General features: G+C 38.1%; 4 protein-coding genes across 4 annotated transcripts; 2 read left to right on the top strand and 2 right to left on the bottom strand.

Annotated features, from left to right (window-relative positions):
• Nucleotides 1-375: 375 nt before the first annotated feature.
• LOC141587202 (kinesin-like protein KIN-14S) lies at nt 376-5,403 on the top strand. Its single transcript, XM_074408649.1, has 12 exons — nt 376-621; nt 705-791; nt 1,519-1,646; nt 1,729-1,828; nt 1,913-2,176; nt 2,283-2,562; nt 2,719-2,880; nt 3,011-3,226; nt 3,325-3,362; nt 3,525-3,688; nt 3,776-3,889; nt 4,240-5,403. The coding sequence occupies exons 1-12, from the start codon at nt 615-617 to the stop codon at nt 5,179-5,181; spliced, it is 2,502 nt and encodes an 833-aa protein (XP_074264750.1). The 5' UTR covers nt 376-614; the 3' UTR covers nt 5,182-5,403.
• A 1,572-nt stretch (nt 5,404-6,975) lies between these two features.
• LOC141587203 (monooxygenase 2-like) lies at nt 6,976-9,577 on the top strand. The gene is made up of 6 exons (XM_074408650.1): nt 6,976-7,291; nt 7,386-7,532; nt 7,682-7,747; nt 7,959-8,124; nt 8,492-8,720; nt 8,925-9,577. Exons 1-6 carry the CDS (start codon nt 7,089-7,091, stop codon nt 9,425-9,427), a joined length of 1,314 nt encoding a protein of 437 aa, XP_074264751.1. The 5' UTR covers nt 6,976-7,088; the 3' UTR covers nt 9,428-9,577.
• Nucleotides 9,578-9,885: 308 nt separating this feature from the next.
• Nucleotides 9,886-12,241, bottom strand: LOC141587204 (uncharacterized). Its single transcript, XM_074408652.1, has 2 exons — nt 11,755-12,241; nt 9,886-10,339 (listed from the first exon to the last, which is right to left on the bottom strand). Exons 1-2 carry the CDS (start codon nt 12,011-12,013, stop codon nt 10,158-10,160), a joined length of 441 nt encoding a protein of 146 aa, XP_074264753.1. The 5' UTR covers nt 12,014-12,241; the 3' UTR covers nt 9,886-10,157.
• Nucleotides 12,242-13,150: 909 nt separating this feature from the next.
• LOC141587205 (RGG repeats nuclear RNA binding protein A-like) lies at nt 13,151-16,823 on the bottom strand. The gene is made up of 7 exons (XM_074408653.1): nt 16,479-16,823; nt 15,481-15,739; nt 15,307-15,372; nt 15,086-15,215; nt 14,104-14,271; nt 13,961-14,017; nt 13,151-13,547 (listed from the first exon to the last, which is right to left on the bottom strand). Exons 1-7 carry the CDS (start codon nt 16,669-16,671, stop codon nt 13,356-13,358), a joined length of 1,065 nt encoding a protein of 354 aa, XP_074264754.1. The 5' UTR covers nt 16,672-16,823; the 3' UTR covers nt 13,151-13,355.
• Nucleotides 16,824-17,247: the final 424 nt, after the last annotated feature.

A 17,247-nucleotide genomic window follows, 5' to 3' on the forward strand; every position in this document is an offset into this window, starting at 1 on the left:
ATATAATATAAATATGTTATATTTTGGAAACAATTAAAAAGGTAAATAAATCAATCTAAATTTCCAAAAAAATATAATACTTCATAATTCATTAAATTTGTAATTTAATTAGTAAAAAATAATGATTGCTCTTTAATAATATTCTAATCCGTACATTGTTTGTTCTTCATCGTTTATGGTCTGTAAATCTTGCAACAGGCTAAACTCTCTTGTATCTTGCTTGTTTTCAATATGAAAGTTTATTGTTGTCAAAAAAAAAAAAAAAAAAAAACCGACTCAAATCCAACACAACACAACACAAGAAGCCATCTGAAACCGACCCGGCCAATCCGCCAATTCCAATGTGAGTATAATTTTTTGTTAGAAAAACCAATTAAATGTAGAATAGTTGCGCTCCTATAGGGCTGTAGGAAGAGTAATGAGATAAAGTTAGCCGTTGGAATCACAAAATTTAAAAACTCCCTTTCTCTCTTTTTCTCTCTACTCTCAACTTGTTCAAATCTACTACCGAGTATTTGACAGTTGACACACCTCTCAATCCACTTCCAAAATCCCTAATTTCATCTCTCAATTCATCAAAATCAACTGCTTAATTAACCCTAATTCCTTTCCAAATGGACGGTAACTCCACTCATTCAACTCTAATTTTTCTTCCTTTTTTTTCTCTTTTTGGTAGTGTTTTCGTTAATTTTGATTTTGAACAGATCGAAGAGTGGAAATTGTTCTTGGAAATGGCGATGTCGAACCTTGTTCTCAATCTAAAGATTTAGCCACGCCGTCCCAAGAATCCGGTAAATTCATCAATTTTCTTAGCCTCCATTTCTTTTCCTTTAATTAGTGTGTCCTGCTTATCTCGCAATTTGCGCCAGTCCTTGATGCATTGGGTTAATGATCTCGTTTAATTAGCGTATAGTTCTTGAATCTTTCTTCTGAATTTAGGGTTTATGATTCAATCATGTTCATTTCTTGAACTCCGATTAGGGTTTATGATTACATATTTGGGAATTTCATTTCATGCACGGCTTCAGACAATCGTAATTCGATTTTTATCTACTTTTGTTCCATAGGAATAATAAAAATCGTGGTTTTGTGGTTACTGAAAATGAAAAAATAAAACAGATGAATTACAATTTTGGGTAGTTTGACTTGTTTCTTTCATGAATCGTTGTTGCTGTAATTGTGGTTATTTGGTTTTAGAAGCTGAAAACAACAAATCAAATGGAGAGTTGTCATATTTTTCGTCATCATTTCGTCCTTGTTCTTAAGTGTATTGATTTTAAAAATCGTGGCTGTAATCGTGTTTGTTGGCAAAAAAAATTGACAGAGTAATGAGTTATTGTACCTCAACGAGGGGGACTAATGCATGCAAAATCTTACCTCTGTAAAGAGACTGTTTCTAGACAAATGGAGCAATGAAATTTGTGTTAGGAATCATATTGACCGACTGATTCTTCACTGTATACGAAGTACATATAGAATTGAAATGTATTTCTCTATTGTTGATTGTTTCTTTAAAAGGGATTGCAGAAAGTGTGAGCATTGCTGATGCAAGTCCGTTTTCAAACAATTCCGAAGCAGTTTCTACTGATGAGGAGCCAAAGCTTCCAATTTTAAAGAAAATTGGTAAACTTAGTGACAAAATTCAGGTGAACTTAAACGTGATTATTTTCTGTTTGATTTGGTTTGCTTACATGAGTATCTAATTGAGCTTTTTTTTTGGCATGATAGGTTTTAAGGAAGGAGCATTCAGCTTTATCTACTGAGGTAAAGGAGATGACGAGTAAACCATTTCCTGGCTCTGAAGTTCTGAATACGCTACAGGAACTCAGTAAGTTCATATCTTCCTACGCGTGTTTCTAAATGTCTGATGTTTACTTCTGCGCTCATATCTTTGTTTTACTTGGGGTTTTAGGTAAAAATCATGAGTTTTTGAAGAAAAGATATCTAGAAGAGTACGGAGAGAGGAAGAGGCTCTACAACGAAGTGATCGAACTCAAAGGCAATATTCGGGTCTTCTGTAGATGCAGACCTTTGAACAAAAATGAAGTAACGAACGGGTCCACTTCCGTTGTTGAGATTCCCCCATCACAAGATCATGAACTGAATGTAGCTTGTGCCGATTCTTCAAAGAAACAATTTAAGTTTGACCATGTTTTTGGGCCAGAAACCAAGCAAGGTAAATGTGTTTGTACTAATTTGTCAGTACTTGACAACTACAAATGTGGATACAGACTATTTAAGTACACCATAGGCGTCTTTTCTGATCTTTGTTGAATTTACAGAGGATGTCTTTGCTGAAACATTGCCAATCGTCACCTCCGTGCTGGATGGCTACAATGTCTGTATATTTGCATACGGACAGACTGGAACAGGGAAAACTTTTACGATGGAAGGGACACCTGAGAATAGGGGAGTTAACTACAGAACCTTGAAGGAGTTATTCAGAATTGCTGATCACAGAAGCTGTACAATGAAATATGAGCTGTGTGTCAGCATGTTGGAGGTGTACAATGAAAGAATAAGAGACCTCTTAGTGGAGAATACCAGTGAGCCACCAAAGAAGTAAGTGACTCAGTTTGTCATAATTACAGCAAATTAGCCTGTTAACTTGCTAAATATGTTGCAAAATCTTTATTCCTTTAATATTTTTTTTTTCCAAGTCTAAGAACACTATTTTCACTGGCTGAATAAATGTGTTGCCTTGTGTTGTGCATTCAGATTGGAGATAAAGCAATCCGCAGAAGGTACACAAGAAGTCCCTGGACTTGTTGAGGCCCGTGTATATGGTACAGAGGAAGTATGGGAATTACTTAAGACAGGGAGCCGAGTTAGATCTGTTGGATCAACCAACGCTAATGAACTCAGCAGCCGATCTCATTGGTAAGCAACAGTGTTTAAGTCTCTTTTAATGGTCAAAATGGTGGGCAAGCATCACTCTCTTATTTGGGGTCAATAGATGGAAACTTGCATTTCCGACAGGGTTGATTAGTCTTAATTTGCTTGTGTGTAGTTTGTTGCGCGTAATTGTGAAAGGGGAGAATTTAGTAAATGGGCAAAAGACAAAGAGCAACCTCTGGTTAGTGGACCTGGCTGGAAGTGAGCGTGTGGGAAGAATAGAAGTTGAAGGTGAAAGGCTTAAAGAATCACAGTTCATAAATAAATCTCTCTCCGCTCTAGGAGATGTCATCTCTGCTCTAGCATCAAAGACATCCCATGTGCCATACAGGTTTGTACAATTTACGACGTGGAGATCAGTTTAGGATTTAGACACTCAGTTTGCAGGATTTTAGACCATAGCTCACCTAATTTTTTTGCTTATTGCAGGAACTCAAAACTAACTCACATGCTACAGAGTTCCTTAGGTATGATGTTTCCTAAACTACATTGACATTGGTGAAGTCGACAAGAACTGTCATGTTGCTCGATGAAAGTTGCATTCTACTGATTACCTTGATTTTTTTTTTTTTTTTTTTTTTTTACAGCCTGATTACCTTGATTAATTGTTTATATTTCTTGCAAAACAGGTGGTGATTGCAAAACCTTAATGTTTGTCCAAATAAGCCCAGCTGATACTGACTTGGGGGAGACTCTTTGCTCCTTGAACTTTGCCAGTCGTGTAAAGGGAATTGATCATGGTCCAGCACGCAAACAGGCTGATGTCTCTGAGCTACTTAAGTATAAGTATATGGTGTGTTTCTATTTTCTGGAGTGTGATAATGCTTGATGTACATACTATTTTTTTCTGCAGCTTTCACACTTCAGTTCTACTTAACAGGCTGAAAAATTAAAGAATGATGAAAAGGAAACAAAGAGATTGCAGGATAATGTACAGTCATTGCAGCTAAGACTTGCTACCAGGGAACAAATTTGTAGAAGTCTTCAGGAAAAGGTACTATCAAAAAGCAGATGTGAATTACTACATGCTTTGCATCTTACGTCATTACGTTGACATGCATCACAAAACTAAACGTTATAATTCACTGTACAGACGTGTATAATGTGAACTTAGATTTTAACTATCTTCATTATGCTTAAACCGCTAGTAATATTACTTGATAAGATGTATACTATTTTAACTATGTTCTAGCTTAGGTCATGAATGTGACAGACTTTCCAAACCGTTCATAAGTCAGGTCACCAAAGTGAAACTAGTGAAAACTGGAAAATCCAAAGACGAATTAGCTCAAACCATAGGGCATCAAAATTTAAACATTCCTAAGGTTTATGATATTAAAACAGGTACGAGAGCTTGAGAATCAACTGGGTGAAGAAAGGAAGCTTAGACTGAAGCAGGAAAGCCGATCTGTTGCATCAGGTTCTACCAGACCTCCAAAACAGGCTCAAAGGACCACATCACTTGCTCCTACCAAACCTCCGTTGGGTCGTCCTCCAAATACAAGAATGCCACTTCGAAGAATATCCAATTTTATGCCTCCACAATCATCTCTCCAACCTAAGAAAGCTTTGAACTTGCCCTCTTTTCATCCAGGTTCATCAGATGGCAAAGAAAACAATCTGTGTCCCACAAATACAAGAGGAGCTCTTAGAGGACCACGACGTGTCTCAATTGCTGCGAGACCATCTGCACAAATGGTTGAACCAACGTTACAACCCAGGAGGAGGATTTCTATTGCAACTCTCCGACCTGAACCAAACTCACACTTGAGCACGCAATTGAATACTCAATCCAAACGCGAGAGTACATTACCAAGGCCGTCATTTGTTAGCGGGATAGGGAGGGTCAGGCGTTTTTCCAAGGTGTTTACTCCAATGCCAGAGTCGAGGACCATGGCTAGTTCATCGGTTGAAGCAACACCTATGAGCAGTAGGAGGTTCATGCCAAGCCCTCCTTCACAACAGGTGGGGTCATGGAAGCCAAAACACCCAACTGTTGTTGCTTTGCAGAAAAAGCCATTGGTTTGGAGCCCTTTGAGGCTGCGAGGACTGCAAAATTCCAAGGTGTTTACTCCGATGCCAGAGTCGAGGACCATGGCTAGTTCATCTGTTGAAGCAACACCTATGAGCAGTAGGAGGTTTGTGCCAAGCCCTTCTTCAGAACAGGTGGGGTCATGGAAACCAAAACACCCAACTGTTGTTGCTTTGCAGAAAAAGCAATTGGTTTGGAGCCCTTTGAAGTTGCGAGGCCTTCAAAATTTCAGGAGATCGTTAGCATTGCCATGAAGAACAGGATATGGCAACTTATAAAAGTGTCTGAATATATAACAAGTCTATATGCTATCTTCATGTCTTTCGTTTTCCGAGATTAGTAATCATCATATTATATCTTCATACCTTGCTAACAGAATCAAAGCATTCAGTATTTGTTGGTTGAAGCAGGTTGCATTTCAGATTAGTCAAATGCTTTACCCTGTAAATCACAATATTAACAATCTTCTTCTTGTACATTTAATGCTTCATTATTTCGTTCTCCCCCTTTTGACATCTCTCTTTTTCTCAGATTATTACACGTTTGGACCTCCTCGGAGATACACGCGAGGTTGTTACGAGTTGCTAATTAGAAGTTCGTTAGGTTGTCGGTCCATACCTTGTCTCATAATGTTACTACCATCTCATAATTGTTCGTTGAAAATTGTAAAAAAAAAAATCATTTGTTTGCACTCTCTTTTTCTCAGTAGTCTCATGTTTGTTTTTGTTAAACAAAAGTTGATCTGCACATTGCTTGGAGTCCTTGTAATGATAATGATTGAATATAGCAATGATGATAAATAAGATTTAGATAGGATTCGGTTCAGATTTAGATCCGACCTAAATCCAAATGTTATAAATTTATGAGTAGAGATGAAAGTGGGGCGGATAAAAGTGGATATCGCACTGCACTATAAGGCTTTGTTTGGTACGACATTTCATGTCACTTTAAGGCTCTGTTTGATACGACATTTCAGTACCTGTTTTGACTGAAGTAGCTTTTTTTGACAAAAATTTCAGGTAACTTATTTTTGAGGAAGTGTTTGGCAAGTAGCTTATTTGTTTGCCTTTGCTTGCCCAAATAAGCTGCCTCAAATGAAAGTAGCATTTGAGATTTCAGTACCCGATCTTAATTTATATTCTATTTTTACCTCTTCAATCTATAATATTAAATAATTATTATACCCTTTTACATCATTTTACTAAAATAATCAGTTACCTTATCAGCTCCTAATTTTCGCCACGTTTTGATTTTTAGCTTTTTAGGTTTTTGGTAACTTTTCAGTTTGTTACCTTTTCAAACTAGTTTTAGTTTGGTAAAACTAATCAAAAGGTAGTAAAACTAAAAAAGCTAATTGAAACTCAAAATGAATCGATTAGAAATAAAATTAGAATCGTTAAGGTAAAAAAGTGTTTGACAAACTAACTGTAAATGTAACTGATTTTGATGAAATGACGTAAAAGGATATGATAATTATTTAATAGTATAAATTTAAAGGGTAAAACGGAAAATCAAATCCAAATCAGGTACCTGAAAGACTGAAATCTCAAATGCTACTCTAGGTAGCATTTCATTTGAAATAGCTTATTTGGTTAAATAAGCTACTTGTCAAACGCTTACAAAAAAAATAAGCTACCTAAAATTTTGGTCAAATAAGCTACTTTGACCAAATCAGTACCTAAAATGCATTGATGACATCACTATGTACTAGACCTACATCCTAGTATCCGACCTACAATTTTGATCGTTTTTATGGATGTGGATCCCAAAGATAAAATCCAGAACCGGATATGCCCTCGAAAGCCGAAACATAACTTCTAAATTTCACTATTCAAATCCATAGACTACAGCTAAATGCGACCATTTTTGCAAACCAATTTACCATAAGCTGTAGAATTAGCGGGGCCATTGTGGCTACATTTGACCATAAAATAGTCACAAAATCAAAAAGATGAAAATGGTTCGTCTGAAATAAGAATTTGTGCTGTGCTTATAGTTGACTTGTAATACAAACATTTATCCAAAGTTGTGAGCCACAAGTATCCAATGGCTGCCAACACCACCACTTTGCATAATTTCAACTCCTCATTTTCCAACTTAGCATACTTCTCCACTCTTTCTCTCAAAATACTTCCTTTGCTGCATACCTTGATCATTTTCTATGGCGTTGAAAACTCTATCATCTCCATTACTTTCAACCTCTTTTCACCCTTCATTGTCTCCTCAAAGATTCACTCATAATGCACGTAAATTTACGTGTTTCGCAAATTCTAGTTTAACTTCAAATTCAGGGCAACGAAAAGAAGAAATCGTGATTGTTGGTGCTGGTATTGCTGGCCTCGCCACTGCTCTCGCCCTTCACAGGTCTCCCCGGCTTAATTACCATTTTCGCGGATACCTTTTATGCTAATTTGTTATTCTCTTTTTGTTGATACGAAATGTTTGTGATTCTGTCAAGGCTTGGAATTCAGTCACTAGTGTTGGAGCAGACAGATGGATTAAGAACAGGGGGAACTTCACTAACTCTGTTTAAGAATGGTTGGAGTGTTTTGGATGTTCTTGGTGTTGGTGATCAACTTCGATCGCAATTTCTTCAAATTCAAGGGTATTACTTTCTTATACTCCCTTCGTTCATTTCAATTCCATGCGTTTGTTAAGAATCTCCCTCACCAGTCACCTATTGTAGCAGAGAGTACGTTTGTTTTAGCGGGTATTTTGCTGCTAAATCTCTTCATGATATCAGTGGCCGCACAGGTTGACATTAAAAACAGACCAAGGGAAGGAGCTTCGATCTTTTGATTTCAAAGACGTCGACCAAAGGTTAGTTCTCTCATTTATTGTCCACTAAGGTCTATGAGAACTGTACTTACACAGCCTTGGACTCTGAGCTAAAAGTACATGAAAATTGAATCGAGAATTGCATGAAACGACATGCCTTAGACTTTATTACAAGTTTACAACAAATGTGTCAAGACACCTTAATCTTTTCTTAATCAACTGATTATATGAAACTTGGACAAATACATAATAGTCAGGAGGTTCGAGCAGTTGAAAGGCGAGTTCTCCTACAGACGCTGGCCTCTGAGCTACCGTCAGGATCTGTGCAATTCTCATCAAAGCTTGCTAAGATCGAGGAGGATAATAAGACAGGGGAAACTAAACTAGAGTTAACCAATGGAGCCATTTTATCAGCCGAGGTGCAAAACTCTACTTTGCTCATTTTTTGGATATAGTTTTGTCCTGCCTACCACAACCTGGGTTCAAAACCCATCGACAGGGTAAAACAAAAGGAAACCCATCAACAGGGTAAAACAAAAGAACCAAGATGGTCAGTAAATATATACTAATGCAGCCGGAACATACCCGGCCCAAGATGATCAGTCCCGATTCAGATGCAGTATACCCAAACTGAGATGTCCCAAATTACCAGTTGTCGAGTCTCATGAATATCACCAGTCAGTGACTTATCATCTAGCAGCATTGGTCTCTCACATTAGCTTTCTAGATCAGTGAGATCATGAAACTCAACTTCAACTTTCTCACCTTTGCCACTATTCTATTCAGATTGTGATTGCCTGTGACGGGATCAGGTCTCCAATAGCGCGATGGATGGGATTTCCTGAGCCTAAGTATGCGGGGCACTGTGCATTCCGAGGGCTCGCGTACTATCCCGAGGGTCAGCCTTACAAGCCAAGAGTAAACTATATTTATGGAAGAGGGTTAAGAGCTGGATTTGTACCTGTTTCTCCTACAAAAGTCTACTGGTTCATCTGCTATAACAGCGATTCACCAGGTCTTCTGCAAATTATGAATGCATTTACCTTGCTTGTGTTAAATTTCTTTCCGAGTTCATCTGCCACCCTCTTGCTCCGCCATTGGCCCGCCAACTAAGATAGATGGCGCATATTTTACCATGTGACAGTTTAAACTAAAATATGCCAAGTTTCGTATGAAATTTGTTCTCCGTCTTTCTAACGATGGTATTCTAAAATATCAGGTCCAAAAATTACCGATCCAAAGGAACTAAAGAGACAAGCACTTGACTTGGTCAAGAACTGGCCTTCAGAGCTGCCTGACACCATAAACATCACCCCAGAAGAGACAATCTCTCGGGCCGCACTTGAGGACAGGTGGTTATGGCCTGGCCTTACCCCACCAGTCTCAAAAGGGGGAGTTGTCCTTGTTGGCGATGCTTGGCACCCGATGACTCCTAACCTCGGACAAGGCGGATGTTGTGCACTAGAGGACTCGGTCGTCTTGGCTAAGAATCTCTCTAACGCGATAAGAACACAAGGATCAATCCAAGATGCATTGAGATCTTATGAGGGCGAGAGGTGGCCTCGGATATTTCCCTTAACCATCCGGGCTAACCTTGTTGGAGGGCTTCTCCAATGGGAGAACCCGGTGATTTGTTCCTTGAGAAATGGCTTTGTCATACCCAAGATAGTACAGCTCAAGCCACTTCTTGAACATACAAATTTCGCTTGTGAGCCTCTCTAGAGGACCTTCCCCAATATTTGTACCAGTATTCAATTATTCTGTTTTTATATAAGAAAGTCAGATCATAAGACTGATTCATATGAAAATTTATTGATAGTTAAGTTTCGCAGCCATTAACGAACATATGCTAAAAAAACTTATTTTGGCCGTTGTCATACCACCTTGTCTAGGGGCACATTTCAACAAAGCCTACACGAGTTAATATAACTTAGTTTTCAGACTTCTGATGCCTCCATTCATTTCGGTCCATTCTCATTCTTCAATTCAACGTTTCTCGTTCAACAATCACATCTCTCAAACCTGGGTTAGTTTAAATTAATCTGATCTTAACCTTCTTTCAAAGCTCCTGTTAAATCGAGTTTCATTATATCGTAGTAGACGTAAGTTCCTACAAGTCGAATCAAGCAAGACTAGGCATCACCTAGAGAAATTGTCGAAAGAAATAGCTCACAAATCACTAACTAGAACGTGTAAAATCCAAATAAATTCATCAAAAGATCCAGGCAAAAGCTCTTAAAATACTTTTTCATACTTTAGTTGCAATTGTTTTTCAAGTAGAGCCACTATATTGGGCCGCAATACTACAGCAATCGATTCTACTTAATGTAGGCATAGTCACAAACTTATAGAGCCTAGAAAATTGAATAAGAACCCAGGTACTTGCCTATAGAAAAACTAGGAACGAGCTAGTAGTATACTTATCTTCACCTCTATGAGTAGGGTGCTTCAATCATATCAATCGCTTTCTATTGTTTGTTTGCTGAATATTATGACGGCGTAATAAATCGGAGTCATCTAACTCGAGGTGTGCCAGCAAACTGTTCTGAGTGCCATCAATGTCAACACCCCCTGCAGCTTTCAGTCCTTCATGTCTGGCAACAATTGTATCCGGCATTTTACTCACGACATCAACTGCAAAATCAAAAATGGAACAATTATTATTTGATGATTCACCCGACTAAACATTGGTAACAATCATGAATTTCAGAGTTGTTGATGCCAAGGAAGAATGTCCAAAAAAAAGAAAATTTAAAAATGGCCTGAGCATCGGAAAACCAGGTGAAGGCAGAAATGAAAAGGTAGTTATATAGTCATCAGCTTCAAGTATATAAATCAAGATACGACGACAGTAACGTATTGACAGAAAAGCTACATGCAGATTAGGGAGAAGTAAATCTTAATTCGGCAAGTCAGAACAGACGCCTATAACAATGCCTCATCCCTATCTGAAATTGAGCAGTTACATGTTTCATTTGTAAGACACATTTCTACATAGAGAAATCAGAAATGACTTGTAAAAATAATCAGCTAAAATCAACTCCTCTAACTGAGGGAGCGCATGAACATCCCATATAAATTATAATCATGTCAGGCAAACAGCCAAATAGACGAAGGCTATTAATAAAGGAACCGGGAATTCAACAGGAGTTTGAACGCCCACATTGTAAAGAGCTTTCCGTCCTTGCACAAAGGCAATTGCCAATGCAATGGTGCTTGGCGTCATAGTTAAGAACTTAAGACTAACAACCAAAATAAAGGGGACATATTTGATGGGAGCTTCAATTAGGGCACATAACCCATCCATGTAACCCAATTAGCTTCATTAAACTTTGCTTTGATCAAAACTACACATTACCCATTGATCTACCAACACTGGTACCCTTTGTTACAATACATATTGAAGAGGGAAAGAAGAAAGGGGCCAATTTACTGCACATTTTCTTTCTAAATCTTTCCTATAATCCCATGTCGGATCAATTTTAATTTGGTAAGAGAAATTAAGAATACCGCTCATCATTTCATCCTAACTTTCGATAAGAGAATACCGCCTATAATCCCACCCGTCCCTCCATTTTCCCTACCCCTCTATTTCTTTCCTATAATCCCATGTCGGATCAATTTTAATCCCACCCGTCCCTCCATTTTCCGTACCCACTATTTCATTCCAAGCCAATTTACAAACCAAAGTGTGCAAATCGCTCCTTCCTTTTCCTTTCGACACACGGAATACCGCCATCATTTCCCAACACCCCAATGTGAATACACAGGAATAAATTTGGATCAAGATCAAAATATAATCACAAATTCATTATCATTCAAGATCAAGATCAGAATACATGAACCACTAATATATAATTGGCTTAAACCAATCTGTAACGCAATCATGCAAAACACCGAAAACGGTTTCCCTAACGCATAAATAAAATAAAATAAAAAACAATGATTGCAATTAATTAACACAGTTCAAATTGTGTGTACTTTTTTAATAAAAACAAGTTAGCGTAAACACAAGAATTAGCGATGATTAAAAAGGGTAAAAAGAATACCAGGGTTAGAAAAGAACCAAAGGATGACAGCGCAAAGAAGAAGAACAAGAGGAATAAGATGAACGGCGTTTTCAGCAGATCTGATGTGGGACCTCTCTTTCTTAGCCACGTGTGAAGTTGGGTTATACATTGGTAAATTCCCGACAACTTCTCCGTCAACGTTAGCCGGAGATGATGATGAAGATGAAGATGAATAATAAGCGGACGAATTCTTGTAAAAATCGTCTGCAACTCGAGTGTTGCTTGATGATCTATGCATTTTTTTTGTAAATGCCTGGGGATTTTGATTTTGTTTTTTTTGGTTTGATTTTGTTTTGGTTTTATGTTTTGGTAGAAGAATAGAGTGTTTCAAGGAAGAATGATGGAGAGATTATGTAGGAGATTTATTTGGGACAGACTTGTTTGCTTTATTTGATCATCTTGATTGCTGAAGAAAATACACGTTAATGATGGTAGATTTACGTAACCATTATAATCATTTGTCATTACTCATTATCAATTAACATTTTTTTATCAAAATTGCAACTAAAAGTTGGTTGGTGCGTTACCATCACTTAAACGAGTGGTCAGAGATTTATCATAATCCTTTTAGTGGGTTTTATAGTCATGGAAGATAACAGCTTGCATTTTACAAATGAAAAAAAATCAAATTAGGGAAGAATCTACCAATTTAAGTTGCTTTCAGTTCCGGAGTGAGATTGCCCTAACATGGGTAGATTTTATCTAAGCGATATAAAAAGGTGGTGTTTCCTCAATTTGATCTTCTTGATTAGCGAAAATACATGCTAATAAAGGTGGTGTAATTAGGTTTTTAGCCCGCAAGGGTGGAGTCTAGTGGTTAAAACTTGGGTGAAATTCTTAGAAGAGCCAAGTTCAAGCCTCACGTACACCCAAGGGGGGTTTACCCAGTGCGCACCGAAGATAGTGGCTGCGAGTTTCCTCGTCACCAAAAAAAAAAAATAGCTTTCTATCAAAATTGTCTATCATGTGTTTTTTTTATGAAACTCATCATGAGTTTAATCATCACTACAAACTTGGGAGAGACGTATGAGAGTGAGACTAATCCGTATAAATCAAGATAGACTAAACAAAACTACCCTGACCGAATCCTATCCAACTCGAGCCAAATATTTAGCATCACATCTTGACCGTTATCTCCAAATAACTTATTTGGATAACGAACCGCACGAAAATAACTTGATTCAACTCAATCCTTTCAGCAAAACCTAACTTGCTGAAGGTATGTTATTGAACATTTTTTTTGTTTTGGTGAAATGTAAATGTTGGAACATTAGCTCAATAACGGGTTGATTATTACTCCGTCACCACCTCTTTAGGTAGCCCTCAGGATCAAAATAAACTCAAGTTTGTCACCTGATGCAAGACAAACAGCACCTGTATCCAATTTTGAGATTCATAACGGCCAAAACTAGATCTAAACTTGTCAAGTCAAACCATCTAAAATTTACACTCTTAATCAAGGAAAACACAGTAAATAAAGAGTTTATCTAGAAGCTCCTGGACATCATCGAATTGCAAGAGATCTAAAAACAATTAGATAACTAGTAGTGTAGCTAGATGACATCCTCATTTCTCATTTCTCAGTTCCCGCCCAAGGCTGGGAATTGACTGTTGTCTTCAATTTTCGGAGCAGACCCATTGTTCCTAGCATAGCCGCCACCTCCACCATGTCTCCCACCCCTATCACCACGGCCCCTTCCCCTTCCGCGTCCACCTGATCTGTAGTGTGTCTCTCCCTCAGCTGGCTTTAGGAATTCATTAATGCTCACAGACTGCATAACAAGCACCCATAGAAAATGACATGTCAGCGTGTAGGGATAACAATTCATGCTAAAAACATTCTACAGCCTCCCAACATATATCATAATGCAGATGTCAAATGCCTTGGAGTCTCGTAACAATAATAATATGGCTCGAGCCCAGTAGCATATTCCAAAAGAATGATCCTATCATAGTAGCAAATGAACTTACAGCAAGGGATTTGGATGGAAAGGAGAGGAATGATAAATGATTTCCCTTGTTTGGTTAGTACATTTAGTTGGAGGGAAATGCTCGAGGCATACCTCTATTTATTTCCCTTCTACAAGCTTACTTGTTCATCCTTCTAAACTAGGAAAAATATGAAAGCACCGCCAGAACAGATGCCTAATCTGTTCAAGATGCAAAATTCATAAACTAGGATTACCTTCTTGGATTTCTCCTCTCTCTCAGCAGCCTCTCTTTTTTTGTCCTTTTCAGAATCCTGACAGATAATGAACGTATTGTTTTTTATCACGAAAAAGACTTTATAATGTTAAATTCAGAGTGACATTATCCAGTGATTATTACCAGTTTAATGAAAACTTCATCATCATTCTTCTTCTTTGACACCAGTTGCATCGACTGAAATTCCTTGACATCAATCTTCCTCTCTTCACCCTTCTTCTGCTCGCTCAGAGACAGTAAACCCTTCCTTTTTTCCTCTAGTATCTTCTCATACTCCTCGAGTGTGTATTGCTGAAAACCAATAGAACAATCAGAATAATGATTTTAAACAAATGAGGTGAGCCACAAAGCTCTTCCATTTCAATAGAGTCAAATACTCCCTATTGTTGGATGTAAAACCAACCGTCCTTGACTCTAGTGGCATTGAGTGTCTCAGTCATTTCTTATACACTGAAGTAGAGTCAATGGTAGTGGTGAGGCGACCACTTTACCGAACCATATACACACATGACACACCCTAGAGTGATAGTGGTGAGGCGACCCACATAATAGTAAACAAGCATTTACTTAAAACACCGCAAACTTTCACCAAAACAAAAACAAAATACAGCAAATCAATAGTCCACGGCATCTAAAACCATAATAGAGCTAACCTTCACCAAAGCCCAAAAAACTCCCCCATAGGCAAACAGACATTACCCTAAAGTAACATAAACCTACTAAGCTCACAGATCATCGTATTTTCCCACAGTATGCTTCTCAGCCGACAAAAAGTGCATCTTACTTGTCATTAAACAACCCTGTTATACATATAATTTCCGTCCAACATCACCATGAATAACCGAACTTCTCTATTAGTTGACCTTGATTATCCGCCCCGCCCACCAAAGAAAATAATTGTAACAAATAAACAGGAGAGTCATCGCCTCATTGGATAAGATGAAATTGTTTACAAACACAAATCCCTCTTTGCAATTAAGACAAACTCAAACTTTACTAAATATAATTAAACACTCAAAAAAGAGATGCAAATTATCAAAATACAGCAACCACACAATAGGACTCAGGCACTCAGCTACACATGTAGAGAGAAAAAAAACCCCACCTTCTCTTCAGGGTCCTCGTCAGCCTTCTTCACAGTAGTTTCCTTCTCAGCATCAACATTTTCTTCCTCTCCTGCTGGCTTCTCAGCTGCAACATTCACCTCATTTTCTGCAATAGGCTCCTCAACCTCCCTGAAGAAGGAAGATTGCCAATTAGTAGATAAGCGCAAAATAACAATACATACAACTTATCAGTAAAACCCAAGAAGACTTAAACACTCACTGGGCAATATCATCATTTGTCGTTCCCCAGTTTCCACGGCCAGCACCATCACGCTTGATCTCACTTCTGAACGGAACAACATTACCAAAATAAAAATGAATAACCCATTTAGCTGATACATCCTAAGAAAATATACCATTAAAATCTGTTGTTCATAGATAAACAGTCACTAACCCACGTCCAGTGCCACTGCGGCGCTCATAGTTCCTTCTACGGTCTCCATCAGCATCTCCATTGCTGAAACCTCCACGCCTTCCTCCACGACCATTATCAAATCCAATACGACCTTCATATGGCTTCTGCACGGCGGGATCCAAAGTAAATCCATTTTCATTAGGGGCAAGATTCTCCCTATTCGAGATGGCTCCATTTGCTCCACGCCCACGGCCATACCCACGAGCACCACGGCCTCTTTCATTCCTTGCCTCTCTTACTGTATAACAAGTTAAGCTTAGACTTATCAGACAAGTCATACAATATATCTAAAATCGGCCAACTAAGAGTCCCCCATATTCATTACTTAGCTCAATATATCTAAAATCGGCCACAATTATGATGCAACATCTGAAACATTAATGTTATTATCCTAACATATCATAGTGACAGTATTTGGAAAATGCAATTCTTTGCGCAATATTCTCTCAAATTTATAAAAACAAAAACAAAAAAAACGTGTTTGCTAATTCATCATTCTCGAACATTTTCGAAAAGCACAAAGACCTTCATCGGAACTTCAGAAAAGCGTTGACAACATCCTAATTACAACGTTACCAGTATTACATATAATACTTCATACATAAACAATCATTCCTACCGCAAAAACACAACCTTTCAACTTCAGCCACCGATTCTTGAAACACGAAAATCAACTATATTCCCTCCCTAACTTAGGGTTCTTCCCATTTCTTTTCACAATCTTCAAGACGACACGACACTTTAACCCTAATATTTTCCATTTATGTTTTTATTTTTGTTGCAGTACAACAGCATATCTGCGACCAAACTCTCAAACCTCGCGTTCAAACAATCAAGTCAAAATTAAAGAAAATCAAATTTCAAGTATTTACTCGTTCCGTTTATAAGTTTACTATTTCCGAGACTTATTTTAATCAAAGATAAACAAATGATCGGGAAAAAAAAAAGTAATAGAAAAAGAGAGAGATAGAAAGGACCAGCTTGAGCGGGAGGAAGCGGCTTGGAAGGGAGCTTAGCAGACTTGGTTGTTGCAACGGCGGCGGCTAGTTTCTCAGCGGCAGCAGCAGCAGCGGCGGCGGCGGCGGCTTTCTGTTCGTAGACGGCGATGAGAACGGAGGGATCACCGGCGTCGTCGTCAATCAACAAATCGAAAGGGTTTGCGGTTGCCATTTTTGTTGGTTTGATATTAAAAATGGAAAATTGGAAAGATTTATTAATATTAAAAAAGTAAAATGGGATTTAATCAGTGAATAAAATCCATGAAAATGGAGAGAAATATTTGTTGACTACAGCAGTGGTTAAGTGACAAGTGACAGAGTGTGAGAGTGCGAATTGGTATGAGAAATAGATAAACCCTAGCCAATTGGGCCGTGGATATTTCAATGTTGGGCTGGCCTTGTTCTTTCTTGATAGTTAAGTCCTTTTGGATTATGAGCAATGTTATCGATTTTCTCCTCTCTTTTTTTTTCTCGGTTTTTTTTTCGCAAATAAATTTTTTATGTACTACATTTACGAAATTGGTACACCTTTAATTACGATGGAATTTTTTATTACCATTTTATATAGCTTTCACAATTACGAAATAATTGTATTTGTAATAGTCTTGTTCCGGGTATGAATTCCGAAGCAGGTTTGTTTACCACGCTAGCTTTGTCGAATAATGCCTCTTCTAGCCTTGACTGCTCTCCTCGGCCTCTCCTGCAACAATGGGCAAACTGAGGGCTTGGCTTTGTGCCAAGCGTACTC

The sequence above is a fragment of the Silene latifolia genome, chromosome 6, assembly GCF_048544455.1.
Source record: "Silene latifolia isolate original U9 population chromosome 6, ASM4854445v1, whole genome shotgun sequence".
Lineage (NCBI taxonomy): Eukaryota > Viridiplantae > Streptophyta > Magnoliopsida > Caryophyllales > Caryophyllaceae > Silene > Silene latifolia.